Source organism: Drosophila navojoa, chromosome 3 (assembly GCF_054131105.1).
Source record: "Drosophila navojoa isolate 15081-1374.11 chromosome 3, UAZ_NAV_1.0, whole genome shotgun sequence".
In the NCBI taxonomy this organism is placed as follows: domain Eukaryota; kingdom Metazoa; phylum Arthropoda; class Insecta; order Diptera; family Drosophilidae; genus Drosophila; species Drosophila navojoa.
This window is the reverse complement of record NC_142891.1, coordinates 30320716-30348283: the sequence shown is the minus strand read 5'-3', so window position 1 is coordinate 30348283 and position 27568 is coordinate 30320716. Positions and strand designations below refer to the sequence as shown.

General features: G+C 37.1%; 1 protein-coding gene and 1 long non-coding RNA gene across 2 annotated transcripts in view; both read right to left on the bottom strand.

Moving 5' to 3' along the window:
• LOC115562874 (uncharacterized) overlaps positions 1-16279 on the bottom strand; it is a 32835-nt gene extending 16556 nt beyond the window's left edge. The window contains exons 1-3 of the mRNA XM_089257678.1: positions 15653-16279; positions 11051-11333; positions 10625-10993 (exon numbers count right to left, since the gene is read on the bottom strand). Of these exons, the coding sequence (XP_089113804.1) occupies positions 10625-10993; positions 11051-11333; positions 15653-15841 (841 nt within the window). The 5' untranslated portion in view covers positions 15842-16279. The remainder of the gene's footprint in view (positions 1-10624; positions 10994-11050; positions 11334-15652) is intronic.
• LOC149091999 (uncharacterized) overlaps positions 1-27568 on the bottom strand; it is a 133602-nt gene that overhangs the window by 98500 nt on the left and 7534 nt on the right. The window lies entirely within an intron of this gene.

Sequence of the window (27568 nt, the reverse complement as noted above, 5' to 3'; positions counted from 1 at the left end):
AAGCTTATCAGCAAACGCGCGACTAACAAAAATCAATCGCAAAAGCAAACAGAAACAAAAACAAACCCACACCATAAACAGTTACACCGGGCAATAGCCCAAAAACAACAACCATGAACGAACCAGCCGATAGAAGCAAAACCTACAAAGCACAACTAAGCGAGCCAAAATACATTGTACTAAAACGGAACGACAACGAATCATTCGAAAAAGTATCACCGTTTATCATAAAAAAGAATATAGACTATGCATGCGGAGGAGAAGTAGAAACATGTAAAAAAACAAGAGACGGCTCCCTGCTTATTAAAACTAAAAACAAACTGCAAGCACAGAAACTAATTGGACAAAAAAAAAATGAATAATCTCGATATCACTGCCACAGAACACAAGACTTTAAATACAACCAAAGGCGTAATATATTGCAACGAACTACGAAATATATCTGAAAGCGAAATACTTGAAGAATTAAAACCACAGAAAGTAATTGAAGGGCGCAAAATTATAAAAAAAGAAACAAACAACGCAAACCACGAACTAATCTCACTTGTCAAAACTGGTCTCATAACAATTACATTTTCAACTCACAAACTACCCGAATTAATAAAAATTGGCTACGAAACCGTCCGTGTACGACCATATATCCCCCTCCCGCTACGGTGCAGAAATTGTCTCCGCTTTGGACACCCTACCGCTATCTGCAAGAGCTCCGAAATATGCAAAATCTGCTCAGAAGCAAAACACACAAATGAAGGGGAACTCTGCAAAAATACGCTTAACTGCCTAAACTGCAAAAATAACCCACAAATTGACCACCAACACAGCCCACTCCACCGTAAATGCCCCACCTTCCTCAAACAACAAGAGCTAACTGCAATAAAAACCACCGAAAAAGTTGATCACAAAACCGCACTGGATATATATCACAACAGGCAGAATCAACAATTGAGAAACAGCTATGCTAAAACTCTTGCACAACCAACGCCAAACACATCAACATCAACACAAAATTCAACCAATACACAATGCTCACATACACAAACCATTACTATGCAGCAAACAGCAAGCACTCCATCTACGATCATCCCCCTGGAGAAGGTACTCACAGAAATAAATAAAAGACATCAACCTAACTCCACGGTAACAGAAGATATGGAAACAGACGGTAACCTTCCCCACACGGAAAACAAATCATATCTATCACAGTCAACTGAAGATCTAAAACTAAGAATATTTGCCATTAGCAACTAACTTTAAGCCCTCTAAAACAAAAACAAAACCAAAATCCACAAACAAAAACCTTCATAAAAACAATAGTGACAGCGAATCCATCTAAAACAAATCAAGTAAATAGAAACAAACTTTATACCAACTCATACTCTATACTTTAACCTTTAACTCAAAACAAACCCAAATACTCAACCCAAGACCCCAAGTCATAAAAATATAGAAATGCTTAAAATAATACAATGGAATATGAAAGGATACAGAAACAACTATAACGAACTGCTAATTATAATAAAAAAATACTCACCACACATAGTATGTCTCCAAGAAACCCACTTTTACAATACATTTATCCCCACCCCTACTCCAGTAAACTTTCAAATTTACACAAATACAGCTTCCAACCGATTTGGCGGTGTAGCCATATTGGTTCACAAATCCATAGAACATGACACTAGCTCAACCTACACACATAGAAACGCTAGGAATCGAAATTATGTCTAATAAGAAAATTAACATTATTTCTATATACACTGCGCGTCATCAGGTTAGCGCCCCCCTTCACACTCATCTTCTTTTGCTTTTTTCTCTTTTCCTATTGCACGCAACTTCGTAGTTTTTGTTTTGATTTTGTTGTCAACATATGAGATGTCTCTCATAATAAAATCAAGCGCGAGAGAAGAACCGTTATATTTTATTTTCTATTCTTCTTTATTTTCGCAAAGAATGCGTGCATTTATTTTGCGTCATCAGATTAGCGCCCCCAAATGCAATTTTAGTTATCTTGCTTATTTTGCCAAGTACAGTCACCAATTTTTTTGGGAAGCTCATAGTATTCAATATCTTTAAATAAATAAATGTACAGTATGGGTAAAAAAACAGTTTTATCTTTTGATGAAAAATCAAAGATTGAGGCATACTTTGATTCTGGATTATCCTTCCATAAAATTGCTGAAAAAACAGGAAGACACAGGAAAACAATTGGCAATTTTCTTAAAAATAAGGAAAACTATGGAAAAAACTATAAAGGCGGCAATAATCAAGTGATTTCACAAGCAGATAGAAGAGCAATAGTTCGGGAAGCTTCGAATTCCCATGACTCAACCACTAAGATTAGGGAAAAAACCGGTGTTAAGGCGAGCTTATCAACGGTCCAAAGAGTAATTAAGAAAGCTAATAACATAAAGAGACTGAAATTAAAAAAAAAACCAGCACTCAATATGCTGAGAAAAAAAATTCGCATTAGTTTTGCCAGAGCGCACATGACGTGGTCTACCCAATGGCAGTATGTTGTTTTTTCAGATGAAAAAAAATTTAATTTGGAAGGACCTGATGGCTATAATTATTATTTCCATGACCTACGCAAAGAAGAACATCACTTGGACCGGTTACACAGCCGGGTGTTGGGGGTTATGGTCTGGGGAGCAATATCTTACTACGGCACATGCAAGCTTCAATTTTTGACATCGCGTATGAACGCACAGGACCATAACATCGTTTTAAAAACTGCTTTTCCACATTTCCAAAACATTTTTCAAAACATGCAGTGGACTTTCCAGCACGATAAAGCCCCAATTCACACCGCCCGGTCCGTGAAGTACTGGATCCAGGGCCAAAAAGTTGATCTCATGGAGTGGCCACCATACTCACCCGACCTTAATATCATCGAAAATGTCTGGGGATGGTTGGTCAGGAAAGTATATGAGTCCGGAAGGCAATATAGTACAAGGACAGAGTTAATCAAAGGTATTGAACACGCTTGGTCAACCATATCCTTGAATTATATTGAACAACTTTATAATTCCATTCCTAATCGAATTTTTTAAGTAATTTTAAACAATGGCGGCACTACGCACTACTAATATTACTTAAAAATAACAATAGCTTAAAATACCGGTGTTATTTTTGGTCATTAGCTTAAATAAATTGAATTTAATAAAGGGGGCGCTAATCTGATGACCAAATTTTTGTTGCATATTTTTGGTACATTTTACAAAAAAAATTATTAAAAAATAATCCTTATTGTTACAGTAGCCATTCTTTTTGTATTTTAAAGAGAAATAAATGGAGTATAATATAAAAAAATTTCAAAGATGGAGCTCTGATGGTTTAGATTTTATTTAGCTTTGAGTGTAAAGGGGGGGGCTAACCTGATGACGCGCAGTGTATATCCCTCCCACCAAAACATTTTCACTTAATGATATACCACACACTAACAGCACCAACCAAATTATCCTAGGCGATTTCAACAGCAACCATCACAGCTGGGGATCAGCCCAAGATAACCGGAGAGGACGTACCCTATCGAAGTTCCTCCAAAACGCCAATCTCACTATACTTAATGACGGATCACCAACACACTTTTCCACTTACAATACCTTCACACATATTGACATCTCAGTATGCTCCCCTCAACTAACTCCCTTCACTAATTGGAAAATAATCAATGACCTTCATGACAGCGATCATTTTCCAATTTTATTATCCTTGTTCCCACAGCCCCAATCAGACAACTTCTCCCGTCCCCTCATCAAAATAAAAGAAGCCAACTGGCCATTATTCACCAAACTAACTAACGACCTAAACGAACTTACACCTAGAACCTCTAACATTAATAAAGAAGCTGCAATAATTATTAAAATAATCCTACGATCCGCTCACCATAGTATACCACAAATAACCCCACACCCACAACAAAAACACCCCCTGGTGGAATAAAACATTGACCAAACTCAGGTCCAACAAATTTATAACTTGGCGAAATTTCAAACGCAATAGCACCACCGACAACCTTCTCAACTACAAAAGAGCTAACGCCCTCTTCCGGAGAGAACTTAAAATATCCAAATCTAAAGCTACCACTTCACATCCAAAATAGAACCCAACACCCCCTTTTGTTTGCCCAACATTGGTCCGACTGCTCCAGCGACCAAAACTTTAGCAATAACTTCATTACCAGCAAATATGCTGACAACTCTATCAATTACTCACCCAGCCCTAGAGCACAAGCAATAGAATCTGCCATCACACTGATTGAACTACTAGCAGCGTTACACACCCTCAAAGGTACAACTCCCGGCCTAAACAGAATCTCCTATCCTATGATAAAAAATACCTCTTAAAGCCAGAATTACAAACCTCTTCAATACTATATTCAACAACACCATCCCACAATCCTACAAAACCAGCCTTGTCATTCCTATAATAAAAGCTATAGACCCATCTCTCTTAACTGCTGCATATCCAAAACCTTAGAAAAAATAATAGCCAAGCGCCTTTGGTGGTTGGTATCGAAAAACAACTACATCCATAACAACCAAACAGGCTTCAAGTACGACAAATCCGTTACAGACGCTCTGTTTTTGCAGACCACCTGATAACGAAGTCGTTAAGAAGTAAGAAGCACGCCTCTATCATTGCCCTTGACTTCTCAAAAGCCTTCGACAGAGTCGGTGTCCACCCAATAATAGACCAATTAAACCGCTGGAAAGTTGGACCTAAAATCATACAGTTTATACGGAATTTCATAGCAAACCGAAAAATCGTAGTTAAAATAAAAAATGTCAAAAGTAATCCCTATCCTCTTCAAAACGGCATCCCCCAGGGATCGCCAGTATCCGTTATCCTTTTCCTAATCGCCTACAACAGACTCTCCCACATAATCAGCGTACAAAACGAAATCCATTTCACCGCCTACGCCGACGACTTTTACCTTATCATCCCTCTTAGCAAACAAAAAAATCAATCCTACAACCTCGACCAACTCTTTTCCAACATATGTGAGTGGTGTTCATATTCAGGAGCAGCACTATCAGTAGAAAAGTGGCAACACCTTCATGTTTGCCGCAAGCAAAACTGCATCTGCAGCATATCATGCAACAACACCCCTATCCCCGCAGTCACCGAAATAAAGATCTTAGGACTCACCATTAACAATAAATATAGATGGGACGCGCACATCAAACAAATTCTGCCAGCCTTAAACAACAAGCTCAACATCATTAAATGCCTAGCAAGCTCTAAGCTAACCACCAAAATCTATAGTAATTCCGAAAATCGACTACGCACTGCTCATCTACGGGTATGCTCCCAAATCAACCCTCAATAAACTCAAAACTTTATTTAATGCCGCAATCCGCATATCACTGGGGGCACTACGCTCAACAGCGTAAAACATACCTACAATAGAGCAAAAAAGAGACCTGAACACAGCCAAAGCATACAAAACACTCCTACATAGCTCAAACTCACCGCTCCACATATACACTAAACAGGAGGACAGCCAAAAAAGAAACAAATTGACGTCAACAATAGAAAAAACCATAGCATTATGTAAAGAAACCAACGTTCCCTACCTTCCCCTCCCAAGCAAAACCACCACACCCCAATGGCACCACCAAGCACATTCAGACAACAATTCCTTGAAATCAAAGAGAAATACAACAACCATAAATTCATATACACAGACGGATCTCTACAAAACAACACAGCCACTTTTGCAATTACGACCGAAAACGAAATCCTGAAAAGATGCATCCTCCCCCATTATTCATCCATCCTATCAGCTGAAACCATAGCCATTCTCTATGCAATAAATCTGATCAAAAACAGACTTGGAAAGTACATAATTTGCTCCGACTCTCTCGCATCCTTAAAATCCATCCGCAATATTAATAACAATAACTTTTATCCCATAACTATTAGAACCCTGCTTACCCAATCTGATTTAAAAATAAAACTGCTTTGGATCCCTAGCCATCTAAGGCTAAGACTAGGCCTCACAAGAATGACACAACAGCACTATAACAACCCTGACAACACCCCTCCTTGCCCCAACTGTCACACAACCACAAACCTTAATATTATACACATTCTCTGCGACTGCCCCGCAACCTCTAACCTGCATACCCAAATCTTCCAAAACACCTGCCCCTTATCAATCTTAGCAAACCCAACCGAGATTAACATCCGTAAGATAATTGAGTTTCTTAAAAAATCTAATACATACCACCTCATATGAAGAAAATTAAATAAAAATAAAATGAAATGTATAATATAGAAATAATGCTATTATAAATAAAATCTGTATATACTAATTTAAGATAAGATATAATCACAATAAACACCATCCTGCCGAAGGCCCCTGCTGCCAGTGCTTAGCCTTAAGTTAGAGTTAATTTTATATTAATTGTAACTTCTTAATAATAATAATAATAATAATAATAATAAAAATGTAAGTCTATTCTTGCATAGCTTCAATGTACAATATGATATTATGGCATTCACTGAAACATAGCTATGTAATAATATTCATAACAGTGAAATTCTTTCAAGTAATTTCACTACTTATAGACTCGATCGTTCGATGCGCAGAGTGTGGTGTGTTAATTTCGGTTAAATCCAGTATCCTCTCCGAAGTGTTTACCTTTCGTCCCTTCATGATGCGGAGATTTAAGGGGTTAAATTAACATGTTCCTGTATCCCTCCCTCTTCTGATGTACAAGTTTATGCTCAACATATTAATTGTATTAAAGAAGTTTATGAACATGTAAATGATAGAGACTTACTTCTTGTGTTGGGTGATTTTAATATTCCCAACACTTCTTAGCCAGCAACTTGTAATGAAAATTACTTTATTCCGACAATTGATCACTATCTTTTTGATGAATTATTTATCCTGTCTCTGTTTCAGATTCACTCTATTTCTAATCATCTTTTATTTGAGTCGGTTGATATTAATTTGGCAGTATCGCTTTTTTATACAACTTTAAACTGTATTCTGGATGTGTGCGTCCCTCTCTGCCGTATTTCGAACCGTCTTGGTTCACTAAGACTCTTTCGAATTTAAGAAACATTAAATCTAAATTTTTTAAGAACTATAAAAAGTCTGGTTCTAGTGTCGACTGGTTTAGACCAGATATTCCATAGCCAAGTCTAATTTCAATCTCTTAAATACTCGTTGTTGTGAGAATTATCTCATACGGCGCAAACGTCAGTTTTCTCGAGATCCTAAACAACTTTACTCATTTGTAAACTTAAAGCGCAAGTCTTCTGGTTTGCCGTCTACATTTGTGCTTGGCGCTGAAAAAACTTGTCATCCTGGTCATGGTCCTCTTATCTACTTGCAGATTTTTTTCAATCCACTTTCTTCTACTGATCCCTATAACAACTCATATCCATATTGACTTCCTGAATATGGGTCTATTAAAGCTCCTAAGGTCACTGCTACCTCTCTGGCTGCAGCCATTAGGACATTGAAGTCATCTTTCTCTCCTGGTGCCAATAATATTCCAAATTGTGTGATTAAAGAGTGCAGTCTCTTCAGTCATCATTACTAAAATTGTTTAATTTGTCTTTGGAAACCTCTGTGTTCCCTTCAATTTGGAAAGAATTTTTCATTATTCCACTATATAAAAAAGGTGGAAGATCTGATATTTCCAATCATAGAGGCATTGCAAAATTATCTTCTATTCCGAAGTTATTTGAAAAAATTATAACATCGGGCTTGCAACATTTTCGCAAATCGATTATTCGACCATCTCAACATGGTTTTGTTCAGAATCGATCAACGTCCTCTAATTTACTAGAAATTGCTTCCCTTGTCAATGGCAGTTTTCCTAAAAAAATGCAAACTGATGTTATTTATACTGACCTCAGTAAAGCAATTGACTCGTACATCATCAAATACTAATTCTAAAGCTGGAACCCCTAGATTCATGTCCTGGATTTCATCCTATTTAATGGGAAGAATGCAAAGAGTCTTGCTGAGAACAGCTATTTCTAAACTCATCTTTTTTTCGTCTGGTAGACCTCAGGGTGGTCATTCTCTCTTCTTTTCTCTTTTTATACCCTGAACCCATTGAAAATGGGAAATCAGGGTATAATGGTTTTGTTAAAATGTATGTAACAGGCAGAAGGAGGCGTGGCAGACCCCACAAAGTATATATATTCTTGATCAGGGCGACGAGCTGAGTCGATTTAGCCCTGTCTGTCTGTCCGTCCGTCCGTCCGTCCGTATGTTTGAACGCGTCGATTTCAGAAGATATAAGAGCTTCAACTTTTTTTAAAAATTTCGGTTTTTGTTAAATTTTACCCTCCGCCCCTAAATCCACCCCCTCACCCTCATCTTTGTAAAAGTCGTATATCAAATACTAGAGACTTGAGCTTCGGTATACACATACATTTATTCATCATGATTACGTTCTACACCTTCAAGATGACCTTAACGCATTACAGCATTGGTGTGTGGCAAACCAGCTGCACTTAAATTGCTCAAAGTGTATGACAGTGACTTTCAGTCGTACAATTCCTTATACTGTTTACTATAAAATTAATAACATTTACTTAAAACGCATCTTTACAGTCAAAGTTCTTGGTTTTTTTTTCGACTGTAAACTTAGTTTTATTCTTCATATTTCTACCATCATAAATGAAGCCAAAAGTGTGCTTGGCTTTATTAAACGTTGGGCTAAGGAATTTGAAGATCCGTTTATTACAAAGCAATTATTTATTTCGCTTGTGCGTCCTATCTTAGATATTGTTCAGTTGATGGTCTCCTAAACACAAACTGCATCAGGATCGTATCGAACCGGTCCAAATACAGTTTCTTCTCTTTGCCTTAAGGGATCTCAGTTGGGACAGTCCTCTTTGTTGATGCGTCTTAATTTTATCGTCCGCTTCATTTACCTGTGTGCACTACGGATTATTCTTTGCATAGTGCTTTTTATGTTCTATATGTTAATTTCAATAAATATTATCACGTATTTTCCTTAGAGCTCTCTCTTTCTAAAAAAAAATCTTATCTATTAAATTACCTTAGGGAAACCACTCGCAATGCCGAGGCATAAGCACTGGTATACATTTCGTTGCCAATGCTGTATAGTGAATTCTCGATTATATTCTATATTCCTTTTTGTCTCTCGTTTAACTCATGTACTTTTATTTCTTATTCTTTGCTCTTTTCACTATTTCTTGCAATATCTGTACTACTTTCCTTCTTCTTTACTAATACTTTTGCGTTAAGATTTATAATTTTATAATATTAAATATTATAATATATTAATGACTCTATCAAATCGTCCATACAATTCTTAAATAAGGTAGGCATCTAATGTTCACGTCCCATGCTTACACACATGCACATACACACACGAACATGTAAACGCAAATAAGCACACACTCGCTTCTACAAGTGCTATTCTATAATTGTGAGCATCGCATCGCATGCGTACCCACACAATCAACCTTATATATGTACATATGTACATACATTTTAGAGGACTGCATGAGTGCCAAAAAAAAAAACCTAGTCGAATTAACAATGCTCATATAGAATTGAGCGGCACCGAGGCCAAATCAGAAATTTTATGAAAAATAGAAATTGTGAAAAAATAGGCGCGCAGTTAAGCTTCATATAAAAACGCATGATTTTCGTTTGAGGGCTCGCAGCGCACTTATTTTGGTATGAGATTTTTTCACTAATCGAGCCTCAAGCGACGGAGCTGAGCAAATACAAAGTGTTGACAATAAGATATATTCACTCAAAGACTTGAGTCACTCGACGCCTATATGCTTCGGATAAATTTTGTATTCCTCTTTAGGTCTTATTTATTCTTATTCATTATACTGAAGGCAGAGGGTTATGAGTCATAGAGTCCATGCACACTCTAGCTCACTCAACTCATATTCTGCCTCGCACTCACTCACTCAGTCTCATCTCGAATTGACTCTATTTTGCTAGGTTATGAGTGCGGCCATGCGAGCACTCCTCAAGATCGACCAAATTCAAATGCTAGGGCCTTAAAATTGCCGCAGGCAGCAAGACCTTCGCACACAGGCATACTAATGGTCATACATGTAGCAAGGGAGAGTGTGTGTGTGCACATTCGTCGCGAAAGCATTTTCTCTATGAGCACCAACGCTTTCATACCCTTACCACAAATAATATCGAAAACACATACACAGATTTTGTACGAGCTTGGCAAACGGTTTGATAAGTTCGGTATACTCTTCACACAGAAGAAATTTCAATTTTCATGAGCTGCTGTTTGTGCTTACATGCATATGTACATACATGTACATATTTGAGAGAGCAGAGAGCAGAGAGAGCGAGAGAGCTAGAACAAAAATTGAGCATAGAAACATCAACATTTGACCATCTCGGTCGAGCGCATGAAGCGAAATGATTGTTCTTTCGTATATTTTCGTAACCTGAACCTGAAAGTGAAGTGGCAACGAATACGAAGTTGATTGGGACCTACGAGACAAATTTTTCGGTGTTGAAAAACTTTATCCTACATGTCTAGTCTATGTGTTAACTGGTCAGTGGTTGTAATAAGCAAGATTTTCTGAATATTACAGATATTAAAAAAAATCTCAATATATATATATATAAAATTACCTGTATGTGTTCTCATATGTCTTTTTAATAGACTAGGCCTATCAAATGCTTTTCTGCAGACTTCACAGGGAAGTAAAGATCTTTCGTTTTTACCCATTCGTTTTTTCTCTGGTCCGTATTGATAGGCTTTAAAGTAAATTTTATTTATAGATGAGATTGAAGTGATATCTTCAAATTCATATTTATTTATTTCTTCCATCGACGTAGATGAAGAAGTAGTTGAGTTGTCAATTGTGCTGTCATGAAGTGATAATAAAGATCCAGAGGAGTCACTCAACGTTGACTTTTGCTCGTCCTCACTTACTGGAGGAGATAGTGGAAAATTTGGTGTTTTATACATTAATGCTAGTGACAAATCTAGGGGGGTATCTGAAAAAGTAAAATAGCAATTAAAAACAATTTTTTATTTTCCCCGTTTGTAAATACCCTTTAGAATCGAGTCCATAGCTTTTCTATAAAGCGTGGAACGAAAAGTCAGAAATATACTGTCCTCTGGTGGTTCCGGAATATAATAAGCAACTAATTCTTCATACATTTTTATTGGCTTTATAACTTCATACAATGGATCTCCTTTAACCATGGAACTAATTATATTTACATTAGCGTCGATAGAACTGGCAATTTTAAGAAATCTTATCCAATTGCAATGAACAACGCGCTTTCCATAATTGTCTGAAATTTCATGATATAATCCGTACCGATATCTTAACTGAAAAATAAAATGAATATGTATAATATAAATTTATATATATAAATATTTATATGATATTCTAATCATTCTGCACTTCTTTTATGCACGCACACATACATACATACATATGCATCCACACTCGCGTATAATCCCATGCTCTGCTAACTGCGCAGTACTGCAGTGTGGGCAATATTATGAGAATTTATTTGTTGAATAACTTCTTTTGTAGACATACAATCTTAATACAATTTTTAGAGCGTTATCATATGGTAAATATATGTACATTCCAAAGCACAAGTCTCTAGTACTTGAAGTACGTTTTTACAAATTGCTGGCGAAGGGAGCGTGGTATAAAAAATCGGTTTATTACAAAATGTATTTAATATGTATAATATGTATATACACAGTAAATCTGAAGTCTCTACGTCTATTAGTGATGTAATGAGGCTCAAAAAACAGATAAACGGATGAATATCGAAAATATATGATAAACTCGTACTGCGTACTGTTACTGTTAATTAAACTTTCGAAAAGTGATCCCAATGTTCAAATGTGTGTATATTCCAAAGCACACGTTTTTAGTATTTTAAAAAGTTGGTGTATATTTTCACTATGAAATTTAAAGTATATAAGCACAGGTAATCCCAAGTTGCTAGGCTTAAGAGTATTCAGAATATCTTTAATAAACGAATACTATTTATCGATTATTATCGTTAAAAATCGGCTATCGAAAAAATATGGTGGGCTCGCACACGAGTATACGACGTTCATACGGACGGACAGATGGACATGGCTATAACGATTCAGCTCGTCGCTCTGATCAATATTATATGTACATATATGTACTTTATTGGGTCAGCGATTCTTCCTTTTAGCTATAACTATTATATTTAAAAAAAAAAAGAAAAAAAAAAAAACGCTTTCTATGGGTTCATGATTTGACAACACGATATCACAACAGAGAGTCACAAATCAATCGCAATTCCTAGAAAATGCTAAAATACCATACCCATATCCAAAATATAATAGATGATAATAGAGGATGCTAACCGCAATTTAATCGTTAAGTTTAGAGTTTGTAGGTCTAATACTCCAGAAAATCCAGCTTTTTCCGGTTTGCAGACAGCTAAAAGAGTTTTTCTTTTTAAACTTCTAGCTTTTGAGCTGTAGGATATAAAAACTTTTAATGTTATCCGAGCCCGCTTTTTGGTCTTGGGTCAACCCGAAAATATATACCAATTTTCAGCTTTCTACCCCTTTAACTAATATAATTTCCGGCATATCGGAAAATGTATTCTTGGCATATTATACATCACATCTATTAAAACACCTCCAAAGTCATGATCTAAATTCAATAGTGTATATTTGGCAAATGTTAGAAAAACCAGTGCGAACGTTACAGTCAGGCGTTACCGACTGTGGAATATTCATTCACACTCCTTCAGCACTTATTTATACATCAACACTTTATTATTGGCCAGCTCATGGTACAAGCTAACGGTAACCTAGCTGCAATATTTGGATGCTCATGCTCCAAATTGAAAAAATTACAGGGTATTTTACGATATCCCACGCCCAGGCATACCAATATTTTTTGGGGAATCGATAGAAGAGGTTACTAGTAACTAAACTATCTAAATTTGAAGCTTCTAGCTCTGATACTTTGGGAATATAAACTTTTGCGGTTTGCCACGCCTTCTGTGGGCGAATATATGTCCACTAAAACTTTTTGGTCCTGGGAGGTGAGCCCGAGTATATATATTTGAGATCTCTAGCATCAATAGTGTCCAAAATATAGCAGAATTTAAAAAATGACAATCAGGTTCGATTTGCCACGCCCCTAGTAGACGTAGACATAAAATTTTTTCATCAATTTTTATAGAATCATAACATTAGCGCCACGTGCAATTTAACGTTCTAGCTTAAAACCTCTAGGAGATACAATTTTATCCGATTTGCCACGCCCTCAATGGGCGTATTTATATTCGTCATAGCACGTGATCTTGGGTGGTCAATGCGGATCCACGTTCCAAAATTTAGCATTCTAGCTCTTCAACTAATATGAATTCTGGCATATCGAAAAATGCATTTTCCGATAATAATGTTAATGTAATTTTCCGATAATAATAATGTCATAATGTTTGGCCATTTTTTGGGACGAGCATGCTCCAAATAATCAAAAAATTGCTGAGTAGTACTTAAATACGCTGAATGGAGTGACGAATATGTATGCATGTATTGTGCAACTATTGTGTAAATTTTCTTTTAAAGCCTTTTGGTCCATTATAGATTTAATGAAGACACGTTTGCCTACCCGACTTGATCTCTTATTTTATTAATTACTATCTTGCACGCCACTATATGTGCCGCCTATACACACGAGTATATATTTCAAATTTAATATCGAAATATTTTGCGTTATTATGGGCAGACGACAATCTTTACACAAAAACAATATACTCACTAAATTTCATGATAGAGTATAATATAGAGCATTATTTCGTGAAATTACTATAAATTATTTTCTGCAAATACATTAAGTGAACATTTGCATTTTCAACTCCTACTATTAAATCCCTGATAAATCCCAATTATATTAAATCCCAATAATACAGTTCATTTAGAAATCAGAACTTGAAATAATACCACAACGGCGAATATTATCATACCATATACTATTTTATCAGACATTGCTTAACATTAGAAGAATTATGTTCATGCATCGCCGCTTCGCAAAATATTTTCATAAACATACATATGTATATCCCAATACATACATACATATACATAATAATTCAGTACCTTCACAGGGTTGTGGTAAATAGCTGCTGAAGCATTAAAGAAAACTGTGAGAACTTCTTTAAAATTCATTGTGCCCATCTTTAAAAGTTCCCAACGTCATGGGAGAGTAATCACCCCATGGACTTAAAAAATGTTGATGCATTTAATTCGATATAGTTAAATCTAAATGAACTTGTGTTCTTGAGTTCTTATTATATATATATATATATATATATGTATATATGTATATTTAGTTAGGAGATAGGGCTAAACGTTAAAAAAAATGCAGAGCTTCAAAAAAGTTATATTATTCAAGCGTTGTAGAATAATCTTTATTGTTTATAACAGCTTTTAGTGGGTTAGGCATTGGTAGTACTAGTTTTCCAGAATAATCCTTAATGATTTTTGCCCATGCCTCTTTTCAGATTTCTAAAGGCTTAGGCTTACATTATAATTTTGAAGTTGTATGACGTTACTTGAATTTTTATATTTATGAGTATTGAAGACTAGAGACTTAAAATTTGGAGTACATACTCGTGTATATCTCCGATTTATAAAGTGTTAAAATTTTCGACCCACTAAGGGCGTGGAAAATGCGTTTTCCGATATGCCAGAAATTATATATAGTTATATTATAGTTGAAGAGCTAGAATGCTAAATTTTGGAACGTAGATCCGCATCGACCACCCAAGACCACGTGCTATAGCGGATGCATCTACGCCCATTGGAGGCGTGGCAAATCGGATAAAACTGTATCTGCTAGAGGTTTTAAGTTAGAACGTTAAAGCTAATGTTATGATTCTATCAATATTAATGAAAAAATGATCTGTTTACGCCCTTTAAGGGCGTGGAAAACCAGACCGGAGATATAGTAATTTTTCAAATTCTGCTATATTTTGGACACTGTTGATGCTGGAGATCTCAAATGAATATACTCGGGCTTACCTCCTAAGGCCCCAACTAATATTGTTACGCCTCTTTAGGGGCGTGGCATATCAAAAATACCCTGTAATTTTTTCTTAATTTTTGGAACGTAAGCATCCAAATTTTGCAGTTAGGTTATCGTTAGCTTGCCAAAAATAAAGTGTTTACGAACAGTAGGGGCGTGGAAAATCGAGTAAAAATTTAGTTTTTTACAGTATTAGAGCAAAACTTAGCTAATAAATTGCTGATGGGGTGTGAATGAGAATTCCACAGTCGGTAACGCCCGACTGCAACGTTATTATTTGATTCTTGGGCTAATTTTATGTAACAGGTAGAAGAAGGCGTGGCGTACCCTGATCAGGGACAAGATGAGTCGATTTAGTTCTGCCTATCTGTCCGCATGTTTAAACGCGTGGTTTTCATTATCGATAGTACGGAGTGTAATTACAATTCCTAGCTTTTTTTTTTATTAATTTAAAACATTACATTACAATACTGTTTTTAAATGAATTTCAAGCTTTATCATGTAAATTAATTATTGCATTTAAAGAAAAAATTTAATTACATGATAATTCAAGTTTAATGAATAAAATAGTTGGCACAAGATTTAATTTTTTAAAAAGCGCACTTACGTCATTTTCATCAGGAGACTTTAAGTTTTCAATTTTATCGGTACGAATAGTACCTTGAAACGGACAAAATAGAGTTCCTTTTTTGATATTAGTAGTTGCGCACACAGTTAATACGAATTCGTTTGTTATATTTGGTAGGGATATTCCGGTTAAAGATAACTCTTTTGGTATCAAAACGCATGATTCCATTTTAAAAAATAATTAGCATTCAGTTTTTGAGCGAAGAGAATAAATGTAAACTGATAAATTATTTTAATATTTCACGAGTGACTCTGCGCACCCATTTCGTTCACTGTTCAAGAAATACTGCGGGATCAGGATCGCTTGAATCGGCCATGACCTTCTTGATGAAAAACTGCAAACACTTGAAATACCAATACCATTCAGATATAACATACTCACAAAACACACTAGCATACTCATACTAAAAGTTGTCTTGCGGACAAGACCGGCAGACATCCAGAAAAAATAAGAGTCAGGCTTATTTAACTCAATGCTCCACTACGTTACCAAAACAAGATCAACATTACACAACGCTACGACTATCAATTGATCTCAAACAAACTCGTCTTGAACGCTCGGGCACGGGTATGAGCACCTGTACGCCTTTGGCCACACGCATACATATATACATATGTGTACTACTACACTTAAATATATTTTTTTTTTCATATGTATTAGTTTATAGGCATCTTTTGATGTACATACACATATGTATGTACATATGTATGTATGCACTAACAGGTAGCAACTTGACTTTACTCTAAGCCGAAGACGGCTTTTGTCGTTCATCACCTGTTGCAGTGTAAGGTAAGCGAATGGCTTGTTATCATTACAGCATTGCTACATTCCCTTCATTTGTTGTTGTTGCTGTTTTAGTATTATTGTAGTTGTGTTAAACTCTACATACCGATTAGGGTTATAGCTGGAGGCTTTGAATGAAATTTCGGGGTGAGCGGCAACTACTCAGGACCATTGAGAGAACTCAATTCAGCCGAATAGAGCTGAGCTCTTTTCGACCCACCCTTCTATCTCTTTCACTCTAACATCATACCGACAACAAGTGGCTGCCTACTGAGTTACACTCAAAGAGTTTCTTTCGACTTCTGGATGGAGCAGGTGCAAACACTTGGCCTACAACTACTACTTCCATTCATAACTACTGTCGAAGACGTAATTTTACTCAAGTCTCCAGTCAAGATCCGGTTTTACAGCTTGAGTCGAAATGAAATAAGAATATTTAGTGTGTGGCTAAAGCTATTGCCATCTTTTTCATTATCTTATATAAGTACAAAATAGGAACGCCCATTCATATACTCTACATCCCATTAAAACGAGTATACTCATTTGTATAGAAAAGTCAATTAAAATATTATATAATTAAACAATAATTGATCATGATGAAAATAATAAGTACACCAACAATTTTGTTTGTCATAACTAATTTATTTTTGGTATTTAAAAAAAAAAAAAGAAAAAAACAAAAAAATGGATGGTAACTTTAAGAATGCAATCTGGCAATGTGATGTATGCCAACAAAAAGTTTTGCATTCCCTCCTAAATTTAGAGTAATTACAATTTATTGTAAAGAGCTTGCTGAAATAATTGCTCATTCTTCAGCCTGAAAAGTTTATATTACGAAATGTTTATTTTATTGTTTTACAATTAAAAGGTATTTTTCCTACATATGTATGTTGAAAGTAGGAAAAAAATTATTAATATCGTATTGGTCGAAATATTCATTGTTCATGTGAGGAACGGAGAGTTTCTAAAAGCCCTAAAAGGAAACGCAAATCTTTGTGACTCTGATAATATCTTAATCTCTTAACTTTGTGCAAAATGCTTGAAAGGTGCACAATAAAAAGGAAACACGTAAATGTCCATCGAAGACCAAACCAGAACGCATTAAAGGAATTGCAAGGAACGCAAGGGTCATTGGTCATTGCATCTGTAATGGATAGTATTAATTATGCGACTTCAATTAGGAGATGACTACATATGGCTACACTACCAGGTTGTATCGAAAAAATGGTTTAATGCGCACCAAAAATTGTATGATGATGCAAAATTGTGCTTATAGCATCATTTGGGAAGGATCTGAAGAATGGCGATGGAAACATTATGGCGTGGGGCTGCTTCTGTATCGTCTGATATTCTTAAAAGTGTGTTTTTTTATACCCTGAACCCATTGAAAATGGGAAATCAGGGTATAATGGTTTTGTTAAAATGTATGTAACAGGCAGAAGGAGGCGTGGCAGACCCCACAAAGTATATATGTATATTCTTGATCAGGGCGACGAGCTGAGTCGATTTAGCCCTGTCCGTCTGTCTGTCCGTCCGTCCGTCCGTCCGTCCGTCCGTCCGTATGTTTGAACGCTTCGATTTCAGAAGATATAAGAGCTAGAGACTTCAACTTTTTTTTTAAATGTCCGTATATATCACGCGCATATCGAGTTTATCACTAAAAAACGATAGCTCATTCCGATATTTTTTTATCGATAAAAAACCTTATCGAAGATTTGATTACATCTTTCAAGCTAGAGTCTCCAAATTTAAAATGTATATTAAGATTCATTTTATACAATTTCGGTTTTTGTTAAAATTTACCCCCCACCCCTAAATCCACCCCCTCACCCTCATCTTTGTAAAAGTCGTATATCAAATACTAGAGACTTGTGTTTCGGTATACACATACATTTTAACATTATGATTACGTTCTGAAAGTTTCATTACGATCGTACGTCTAGAAATTAAATTATTCAACAAATAAGTTCTCATAATATTGCCAACACTGCAGCGCAACCCAAGAGCAATAGGTTATAAATTTATAACTCCTACATTTTTAGAGCTATAGTCTCCAAATTTTAAAAATATATTCCAATGCATTTTATACAATTTCGGTTTTTGTTATATTTTGGATACCGGCTCCAAATTCACCAGAATCCCCAGTGAAGGTCAGATGCTAGTATAGCTAATTGTGAATGATTTGACATGTTTTTTTTTAAATGCCAAATATTCAATAGAATATGTAGATCATATGCTGAAAGTTTCATGAAATTCGGTTTAGTCAATCGACGTTAAAAAATAACAAAATGTTTGGCCAATTAACAAACGCACGTGCTGCAGCAACAGCAGTTTTCCAATACGTGTGCACACATACATTCAAACATCTTCTAGCACATTCTTAGAATCACATCAGCAGTTAGTTTCGTTTAGTTCTGTTAGATGGCGTTGCATCAGTGAATCTATTTCAGTTTTGACATTGCAAATAATAACAGAGGAGTGGCGTCATGGTAGAGGGCGCGGCGCTCGATCACGAGGTCTCTGGTTCAAATCCTGCTGATGAGCGTATTGTAGTTTTCTTTTAATTGCTTCAAAATTTTTATATATTTGATTAAATTTCTCTTATATTTTTTCAAAAATCGAAATTGAAATTTTAACCATACTTTATGTACGTTTTTATTAGTTTGGTTGTTCTTGCACATTCTTAAAGTCACATCAGCAGTTAGTTTGGCTTAGATTTGCTAGATGGCGCTGTAGCAGTGAATCTATTTCAGTTTTGACATTGAAAATCAGAACAGAAGGGTGGCTTCAAGGTAGAAAGCGCGGCCCTTGATCACGAGGTCTCGGGTTCAAACCCAGAGGGTGTCGTAATTCTTTTTTTAATTGTTTCAAAATTTTTATATATTTAATTAAATGAGTTTTCTATTCATTTATATTTTTAAATACATCGAAATTGAAATTTGAACCATACTAAATGTGTTTTTCTATTAGTTTGGTTCAGGGTAGTATCTAGTCGAGCGCTCTCGACTAGAGTTTTCTTACTTGTTTTAAATAAAAGAGCATATACAGGATGTCAACTCAAAAATAAAATAACAAAAGGTTTTGAGTAATTTGAAAATCAAAAAACAAATTTCCATTGCGTATAATGCTGTTATTGTACTCATGCTCATAAAAAACACATACACATGTAAATGTGGGCAACTCTGTTAATTGATGCGCCTTTTTAGAGGCGTGGAATATTGTAAAATACCCTGTAATCGTTTCATTCACACACACAGGGCGCCTGTTTCAGGTGTGGAGAGATGGGTCACCGTGCAAAAGCATGCACCAAGCTACCAAATTGTTCCTCCAGCTTAACTTAAATCATTGTGTTGCTGCCCAAGATCTTCTAGAGCAGACCATAAGGGAAAAATGTATAGACGTAGCATTTCTCAGTGAGCCTCACCACTGTAGAACCAGCTGCCCTAGGACATGGGCAACAGATGATAATGGCAAAGCGGTGTTGTGGGTATGTGGCAACACAACGAATGTGCTTTCAAATATTAAGTCATTTTATGGGTTCGTACGTGGCCAATATGGTAGCATATCGTCACATAGCGTATCGGCTGGATACTTTTGATCCCCCGGCTTTTTCAGAGGCCATTCAGTCTCTGGGCACAATTGGTAATGCTGAGGGCAGAGCATGCCAAATGGTGGCCCAAATACAGAGTGCCTGCAATAGCAGCTAGAAGACAGTTGAAGTAGGCTATTCGGGCAAGCAAAAGAGAATGCTTTCTAGAGTTGTGCGACTCAGCCGAATATGACCCTTGGGGCAGGGTATAAAGGACAGTATTTAAAAGACTATACGCAGGTAAACAGGTGCAGCCGACGGATCGTGTGGAGCTTAAATCGATTGTGGAAACGCTATTTTCAGAAAGATTAAGCTCCATTCATGCCCCGGAGTCCGAGTCTGCAAATCAGGGCTCAACGAGCACTCAAATTGTTTTAATTACAGACGGAGAAATCTTAGTAGCTCTCAGAGGTCTTAGAACCAACACAGCTCCAGGGCCGGACGGGATCCCAAATCGTGCGCTAAAGCTAGCCCTCGCCTTGCACCCTAGTACGTTCGCCGAATTATTCAACGAATGCTTACTACAAGAGACGTTCCCTACAAAATGGAAGACCCAGAACCTGGTATTGTTATCCAAGGCTGGCAAACCACCAGACGAGCCATCTTCATACAGACCGATCTGCCTCCTAGACACCATAGGAAAGGTGTTTGAGAAATTTATCTGCTCTAGACTGGAGACTGCTATTGCTAGCGCTGGAGGCCTATCACCAAATCAATTTGGATTCCGGAAGGCCCGGTCAACAACAGATTCCCTAGAAAAAGTTGTTGGCCTGGCAACTTCCGCCATCCAAGGCACCAGATGGAGACACGGGACGAAGCAATACTGCATCATCGCGACCCTGGATGTTAAGAACGCCTTCAACACAGCTAGTTGGGATATTATACTGAATGCGCTGTCACAATATAATATCCCTAAATATCTAAAAGAGATAATAAAGAGCTACTTCAGAGGAACACTGGTATACAACACGAGTGAGGGTCCCCAAACTCATACAGTGTCAGCTGGAGTACCCCAAGGCTCAGTGCTGGGGCCTCTCATATGGAATATCCTGTTCGACGGCGTACTTCGCTTGGAAGTACCAGCAGGTGCGCACACCATTGGCTTTGCTGATGATGTGGCTGTCGTCGCCATAGGCAAGGAGCTTAAAGATACAGAGGATATGTGCAGCGAAAGTATCAAACGCATACGAAGCTGGTTGACAGGAGCTGGGCTCGAGCTTGCGGCGCACAAGACGGAAGTCGTTCTAGTTATCAGTCGCAAGAAAGTGGAGACTGCCAATATTAGGATAGGCAGCGTCAGCATCGTGTCAAAGAGGGCGATTAAGTATCTTGGCGTCATGTTAGACACAAGATTAACTTTCCGCGAGCACTTAGAATATGTGCATAAAAAGGCAGCTGATTAATGTAGAGCTCTCTCAAGAATTATGCTTAACACGCGGGGACCTAAACAGCAACGACGTCTTCTTCTAATGAGCGTCATAAGGTCCATCATCCACTATGCTGCGCCAATATGGTCAGGAGCGATGGCAACGCCGAGCTACAGCCGGGACATTTGCGCGATCTACAGACTGAGCGCAATCAGAGTCTGCTGCGCATTCAGAACAGTCTCTGACGTCGCGGCGCTAGTCATAACCAGCATGGTGCCTTTGGAGGACTTAGTCACCGAATCCGTGGAACGGAGCTTATTCGACGCAACGATATTAGAGCGAACAACATTGCACGATGGCAAAGAAGGTGGAACAGCTCAACTAAAGGGCGGTGGACACATACTCTTATCTCTGAGCTTGAGCCATGGATAATCCGCAAATACAGCGAAGTTAATTTTAATCTTACGCAGATTGTATCGGGACATGGATGTTTTCGGAGCTACTTGAAGCGCTTTGGCCACGATGAAACCGACGAATGCTCTTGGTGCGGACGAGGTCTGGTGGAGGACGCCAACCACGTCTTATTCGAACGTGGACGCTTCCTAAAGGAGAGGCGTAGAGCGGACAACATGGTCAACGTGATGTTGACCGGAGGTAGCTTGGAGACTTATAAGCACCTTCGCGACCACAATCATGATGGAGCTTCGCAGAATCGAGCGAAGACGAGCTATCTCAAGCTTAGGGAGTGCAAAGTGCTTGCGAAGCAATGCTTTACGGCCGTCCCGCAAGCATCGTGCTCTATCCTTAGCCACCTAACACACTCATATTGTAAAAGTTGTTAATAATATATAAAAAAAAAAAGACACACACACACACACGCGCTCATACACAGGCGACTGCGCTGCAGTGTTGGCAATATTATAAGAATTTATTTGTTGAATAATTTCATTTCCAGGCGTACAATCTTAATGATACTTTCGCGTTTATACACACGGATAAACAGACGGACGGACGGACAGACAGACATACAGACAGACAGACGGACAGGACCAAATCGACTAAGCTCGTCACCCTGATCAAGAATATATATACCTTGTGGGGTCTGCCACACCTCCTTTTGTCTGTTACATACATTAAAAAAAAAAAACATTTTACCCTGATCCATTTTAAATGGATTCAGAGTATAAAAAAAAGATGCCGAAGCGTAAGGCGTCAAAATATGGCACGACAAAAAATGCACTGCGAGCGCTCAATTTTACATGGTCACATTTTCATATCCTATGAAGTGTTTGCGTTACTCTCGCCCAATTACTCTTTCTGTCTCTTTATGGTCTTAACTCTATGTGTGAAAACAAGCAATTTCGCATAAAGATTTAAATCTGTTAGCGACAAGCATCCACACACATTATAATCCTACATGTACATATCCGAGAGAGTTCTCAGTGAGAGTGTACGGTCGTTTTTATTTTTCTGCTCAGCAAATTTGCCTGATTTTTATAATTTATCGTTTTTATTAAATTGTTCACACAAATGCGTTCGGTTTGTTTAAATATTCCTGTGCAAGGTTTGAGCCGTGGTTTGCTATGTCTCTTTTAAAATTGCTTTTTAATTTGTTGAAGTTTGGTGCAGCGTCGTATTTGTTTGCATTTATTTTTCACTTTGCTATACTTTTCTATTTTCTGACGCTCTCCCTGTTTTTACACTTTACACGTTAGTTAGTGTAAGTTTAAGCATACTTGCTCTCTCGATTTCGTTCGTCGTGCTAACTCTCTGTGTTTCTTTCGTTACGCTCTGTAACGGCTATTTGTTGTTGACTATCCCTCTCAACATAATCTTTCGTTCTGCTCTTCAACGGCTGATTATTGTTGGACTCGCTCTGTGAACATATTTTAAACTCTCTTTGTTTTTCATTTCTGCTGCTTTTCTTTAATTTCTAATTTGATCTCAATTGCCAATATGAACTGCTGCTAAAAATCTTTCACGTTCAGGCAGGCAGTGGACTCTGCACAAGCGCAATTTTTCAATTGCTTTGGTTGTGCGATAATATGATGCATATTAAATGTGCAGGTCTCACTGGTCGTGATTATGACAAGATTATGTCCACGGCAAAAATTGGGGGTGTTCGCTGGTCTTGTCCGATTTGTTTTGGAAAACAGATCATTTTTTCTAAAATGTACAGCGCTGTAAGGGCTAAGTTTTTAAAACTGAAAAAGCAGTTATCCAGTGATAACCCAGTATAATTTCGAGAGTCCCCCTTCTTACTTGGAGTCTTCAACGTTGTTGGTACCTCCCTCTGTACCAACACCGTCACCTAATTTGTTTGCCCCTTCTCAACTTGCGCTTCAGTTTTGTCATCCGCTCCTAATTCACTTGATCCCATGTCACCTGTTCCTGAATATATTGGTTCTTCTGTCGAGGCTATTGAACCTCAGGTCTCTGTTCAAAAATTGGAATCTTCTCCAATTGTTGTTCAAGCCATGAGTGTCAATAATTAGCCACTTCCTACATTTCCTTATCTGTCGTCTCTTCTCGAAAGCAAGTTTTCTTATCTAGGCTTTCATCTGATACGACCTGTGAGACAGTATCTGCTTTTATTGCAGGCAAGACTTCGGCTAATTGTTTTTTTAATGAAGTGTAGTTTCGCAACTCCGCGTGAAATTGCCTCTTTCAAGATAAAGTGCCGGTAGAAATTTTTAAAACTTTAAGTGATCCAAACTTCTGGCCACCTCATGTAGTTGTTCATGAATTTAGACCTAAAAATCGTAACAGATCGACTCCTATTTCTTTAAATCTACCTTCGGTGCAATCGTCATCAAACATTGTACCAAAAACTAAATACTTTCCAATCTTCTTCGCAGCTGTCTCTGATCTATCAAAATGTACGTGGCTTAAATTCTAAACTGAAAATTCTATTTTTACACAGCTTTAGTGTAAAATATGATATTATTGCATTCACTGAAATGTGGCTATGTAATAATATTCATAATAGTGAAATCCTTTCAAATAATTTCACTATTTATAGACTCGATCGTTCAAAGCGCAGAGGGTGGTGTGTTAATTTCGGTTAAATCCAGTATCCTCTCCGAAGTGTTTACCTTTTCGTCCCTTCATGATGAGGAGATTTTAGGGGTTAAATTAACTCTCCCAACGCGCTCATTGTTTATCACATGTTCTTATATCCCTCCCTCTTTTGATGTACAAGCTTATGCTCAACATATTTATTATATTAAAGAAATTTACGAACATGTGAATGCTAGAGACTTGCTTCTTGTGTTGGGGGATTTTAACATTCCCAACACTTGTTGGTCAGCAACTTGTAAAACAAATTACTTTATTCCGACAATTGATCACTATCTTTTTGATGAATTGTTTAACCTGTCTCTGTTTCAGATTAACTCTATTTCTAATCATCTAAATCGCACTCTTCATCTTGTGTTTATTAGTCATGATTCGCTCTTTAATGTCGTGAGATCGACTCCTTTCTGCACACCTAAGGATATACATCACCCCACTTTAGAGGTATTATTAGCTGTTGATAATCATCTCAATTATACTCCTTTGCCTTCTAAACCAAGTCGTTGTTGTCGCAAATGCGATTTTGTTTTGCTTAATGAATTAATTAATTAAACAGACTGGTCTATTTTATATGAGTCGAATGATATTAATTTGGCAGCATCGTTTTTTTATTCTACCCTAAACTCTATTCTGGATGTTTGTGTCCCTCTCTGCCGTATATCGCCAGCTTCAAATGAGCCACCTTGGTTTACCAAGACTCCTTTGAACTTGAGAAACATTAAAACTAAATGTCTTAGAAATTATAAAAAGTCTGGTTCAAGTGTTGACTGGTCCAAATATTCCATTGCAATGGAGATGTTGAATTTTAGGGAGGGTGTTGTGGAATAATCTCGAAAAACTCATCATTAACATCATCAAGTAAGCATTTGACCTAACGGTAAACACAATCGTCGGCTGATCGCACATTTGTCTCTAGAATAAGAAATCGAATGTTATGGATTATGTACATGCATACATTCCATATGAAATGGACGTAAACATAGAAGCATAAGGAGACATCCATAACAAAATTTGTTCCTTACTCTTCATTCCTAATTTCTCTCTTAGATATAAAAATTTGGGCTTTGGCAAAGCTTTAGTAAAAATGTCAGCGATTTGTTCTTCACTCCTTACATATTTTACATCTATTTCACCTTTTTCAAATAAATCGCGTATAAAATGATATTTAACATCTATATGTTTGCTTCGTTGATGAAATTCAGGATTTTTTATTAGCTTAATCGCACTTATATTATCTATAAACAAGATGTAGTTACTTAAATTAATGTTACAATCAAAAAACAATTTCTTTAGCCATATCATTTCCTTACTTGCTAGAGCTGCACTTACATATTCGGCTTCTGTTGTTGATAAAGCTACACATTGTTGTTTTTTACTTTGCCACGTTATTGCAGCATTCGCATATTTACACAAAATTGCAGATGTAGATTTCCGAGTTTTCTTATCACCTGCATAATCAGCATCACTATATGTCTCAAAAATATTATTATTTTTATACCCTGAACCCATTGAAAATGGGAAATCAGGGTATAATGGTTTTGTTGAAATGTATGTAACAGGCAGAAGGAGGCGTGGCAGACCCCACAAAGTATATATATTCTTGATCAGCACGATGAGCTGAGTGGATTTGGCCCTGTCCGTCTGTCTGTCTGTCCGTCCGTCCGTCCGTCCGTCCGTCCGTATGTTTGAACGCTTCGATTTCAGAAGATATAAGAGCTAGAGACTTCAACTTTTTTTTAAAATGTCCGTATATATCGCGCGCATATCGAGTTTATCACTAAAAAACGATAACTTATTCCGATATTTTTTTTATCGATAAAAAACCTTATCGAAAGTCAGTTAAAAAATTATATCTCCTACATCATTATAGCGTCCAAATTTTAAATATATATTAAGACGTATTTTATACAATTTCGGTTTTTGTTCAAATTTACCCACCCTGTGCAAGGTTTGAGCCGTGGTTTGCTATGTCTCTTTTAAAATTGCTTTTTAATTTGTTGAAGTTTGGTGCAGCGTCGTATTTGTTTGCATTTATTTTTCACTTTGCTATACTTTTCTATTTTCTGACGCTCTCCCTGTTTTTACACTTTACACGTTAGTTAGTGTAAGTTTAAGCATACTTGCTCTCTCGATTTCGTTCGTCGTGCTAACTCTCTGTGTTTCTTTCGTTACGCTCTGTAACGGCTATTTGTTGTTGACTATCCCTCTCAACATAATCTTTCGTTCTGCTCTTCAACGGCTGATTATTGTTGGACTCGCTCTGTGAACATATTTTAAACTCTCTTTGTTTTTCATTTCTGCTGCTTTTCTTTAATTTCTAATTTGATCTCAATTGCCAATATGAACTGCTGCTAAAAATCTTTCACGTTCAGGCAGGCAGTGGACTCTGCACAAGCGCAATTTTTCAATTGCTTTGGTTGTGCGATAATATGATGCATATTAAATGTGCAGGTCTCACTGGTCGTGATTATGACAAGATTATGTCCACGGCAAAAATTGGGGGTGTTCGCTGGTCTTGTCCGATTTGTTTTGGAAAACAGATCATTTTTTCTAAAATGTACAGCGCTGTAAGGGCTAAGTTTTTAAAACTGAAAAAGCAGTTATCCAGTGATAACCCAGTATAATTTCGAGAGTCCCCCTTCTTACTTGGAGTCTTCAACGTTGTTGGTACCTCCCTCTGTACCAACACCGTCACCTAATTTGCTTGCCCCTTCTCAACTTGCGCTTCAGTTTTGTCATCCGCTCCTAATTCACTTGATCCCATGTCACCTGTTCCTGAATATATTGGTTCTTCTGTCGAGGCTATTGAACCTCAGGTCTCTGTTCAAAAATTGGAATCTTCTCCAATTGTTGTTCAAGCCATGAGTGTCAATAATTAGCCACTTCCTACATTTCCTTATCTGTCGTCTCTTCTCGAAAGCAAGTTTTCTTATCTAGGCTTTCATCTGATACGACCTGTGAGACAGTATCTGCTTTTATTGCAGGCAAGACTTCGGCTAATTGTTTTTTTAATGAAGTGTAGTTTCGCAACTCCGCGTGAAATTGCCTCTTTCAAGATAAAGTGCCGGTAGAAATTTTTGA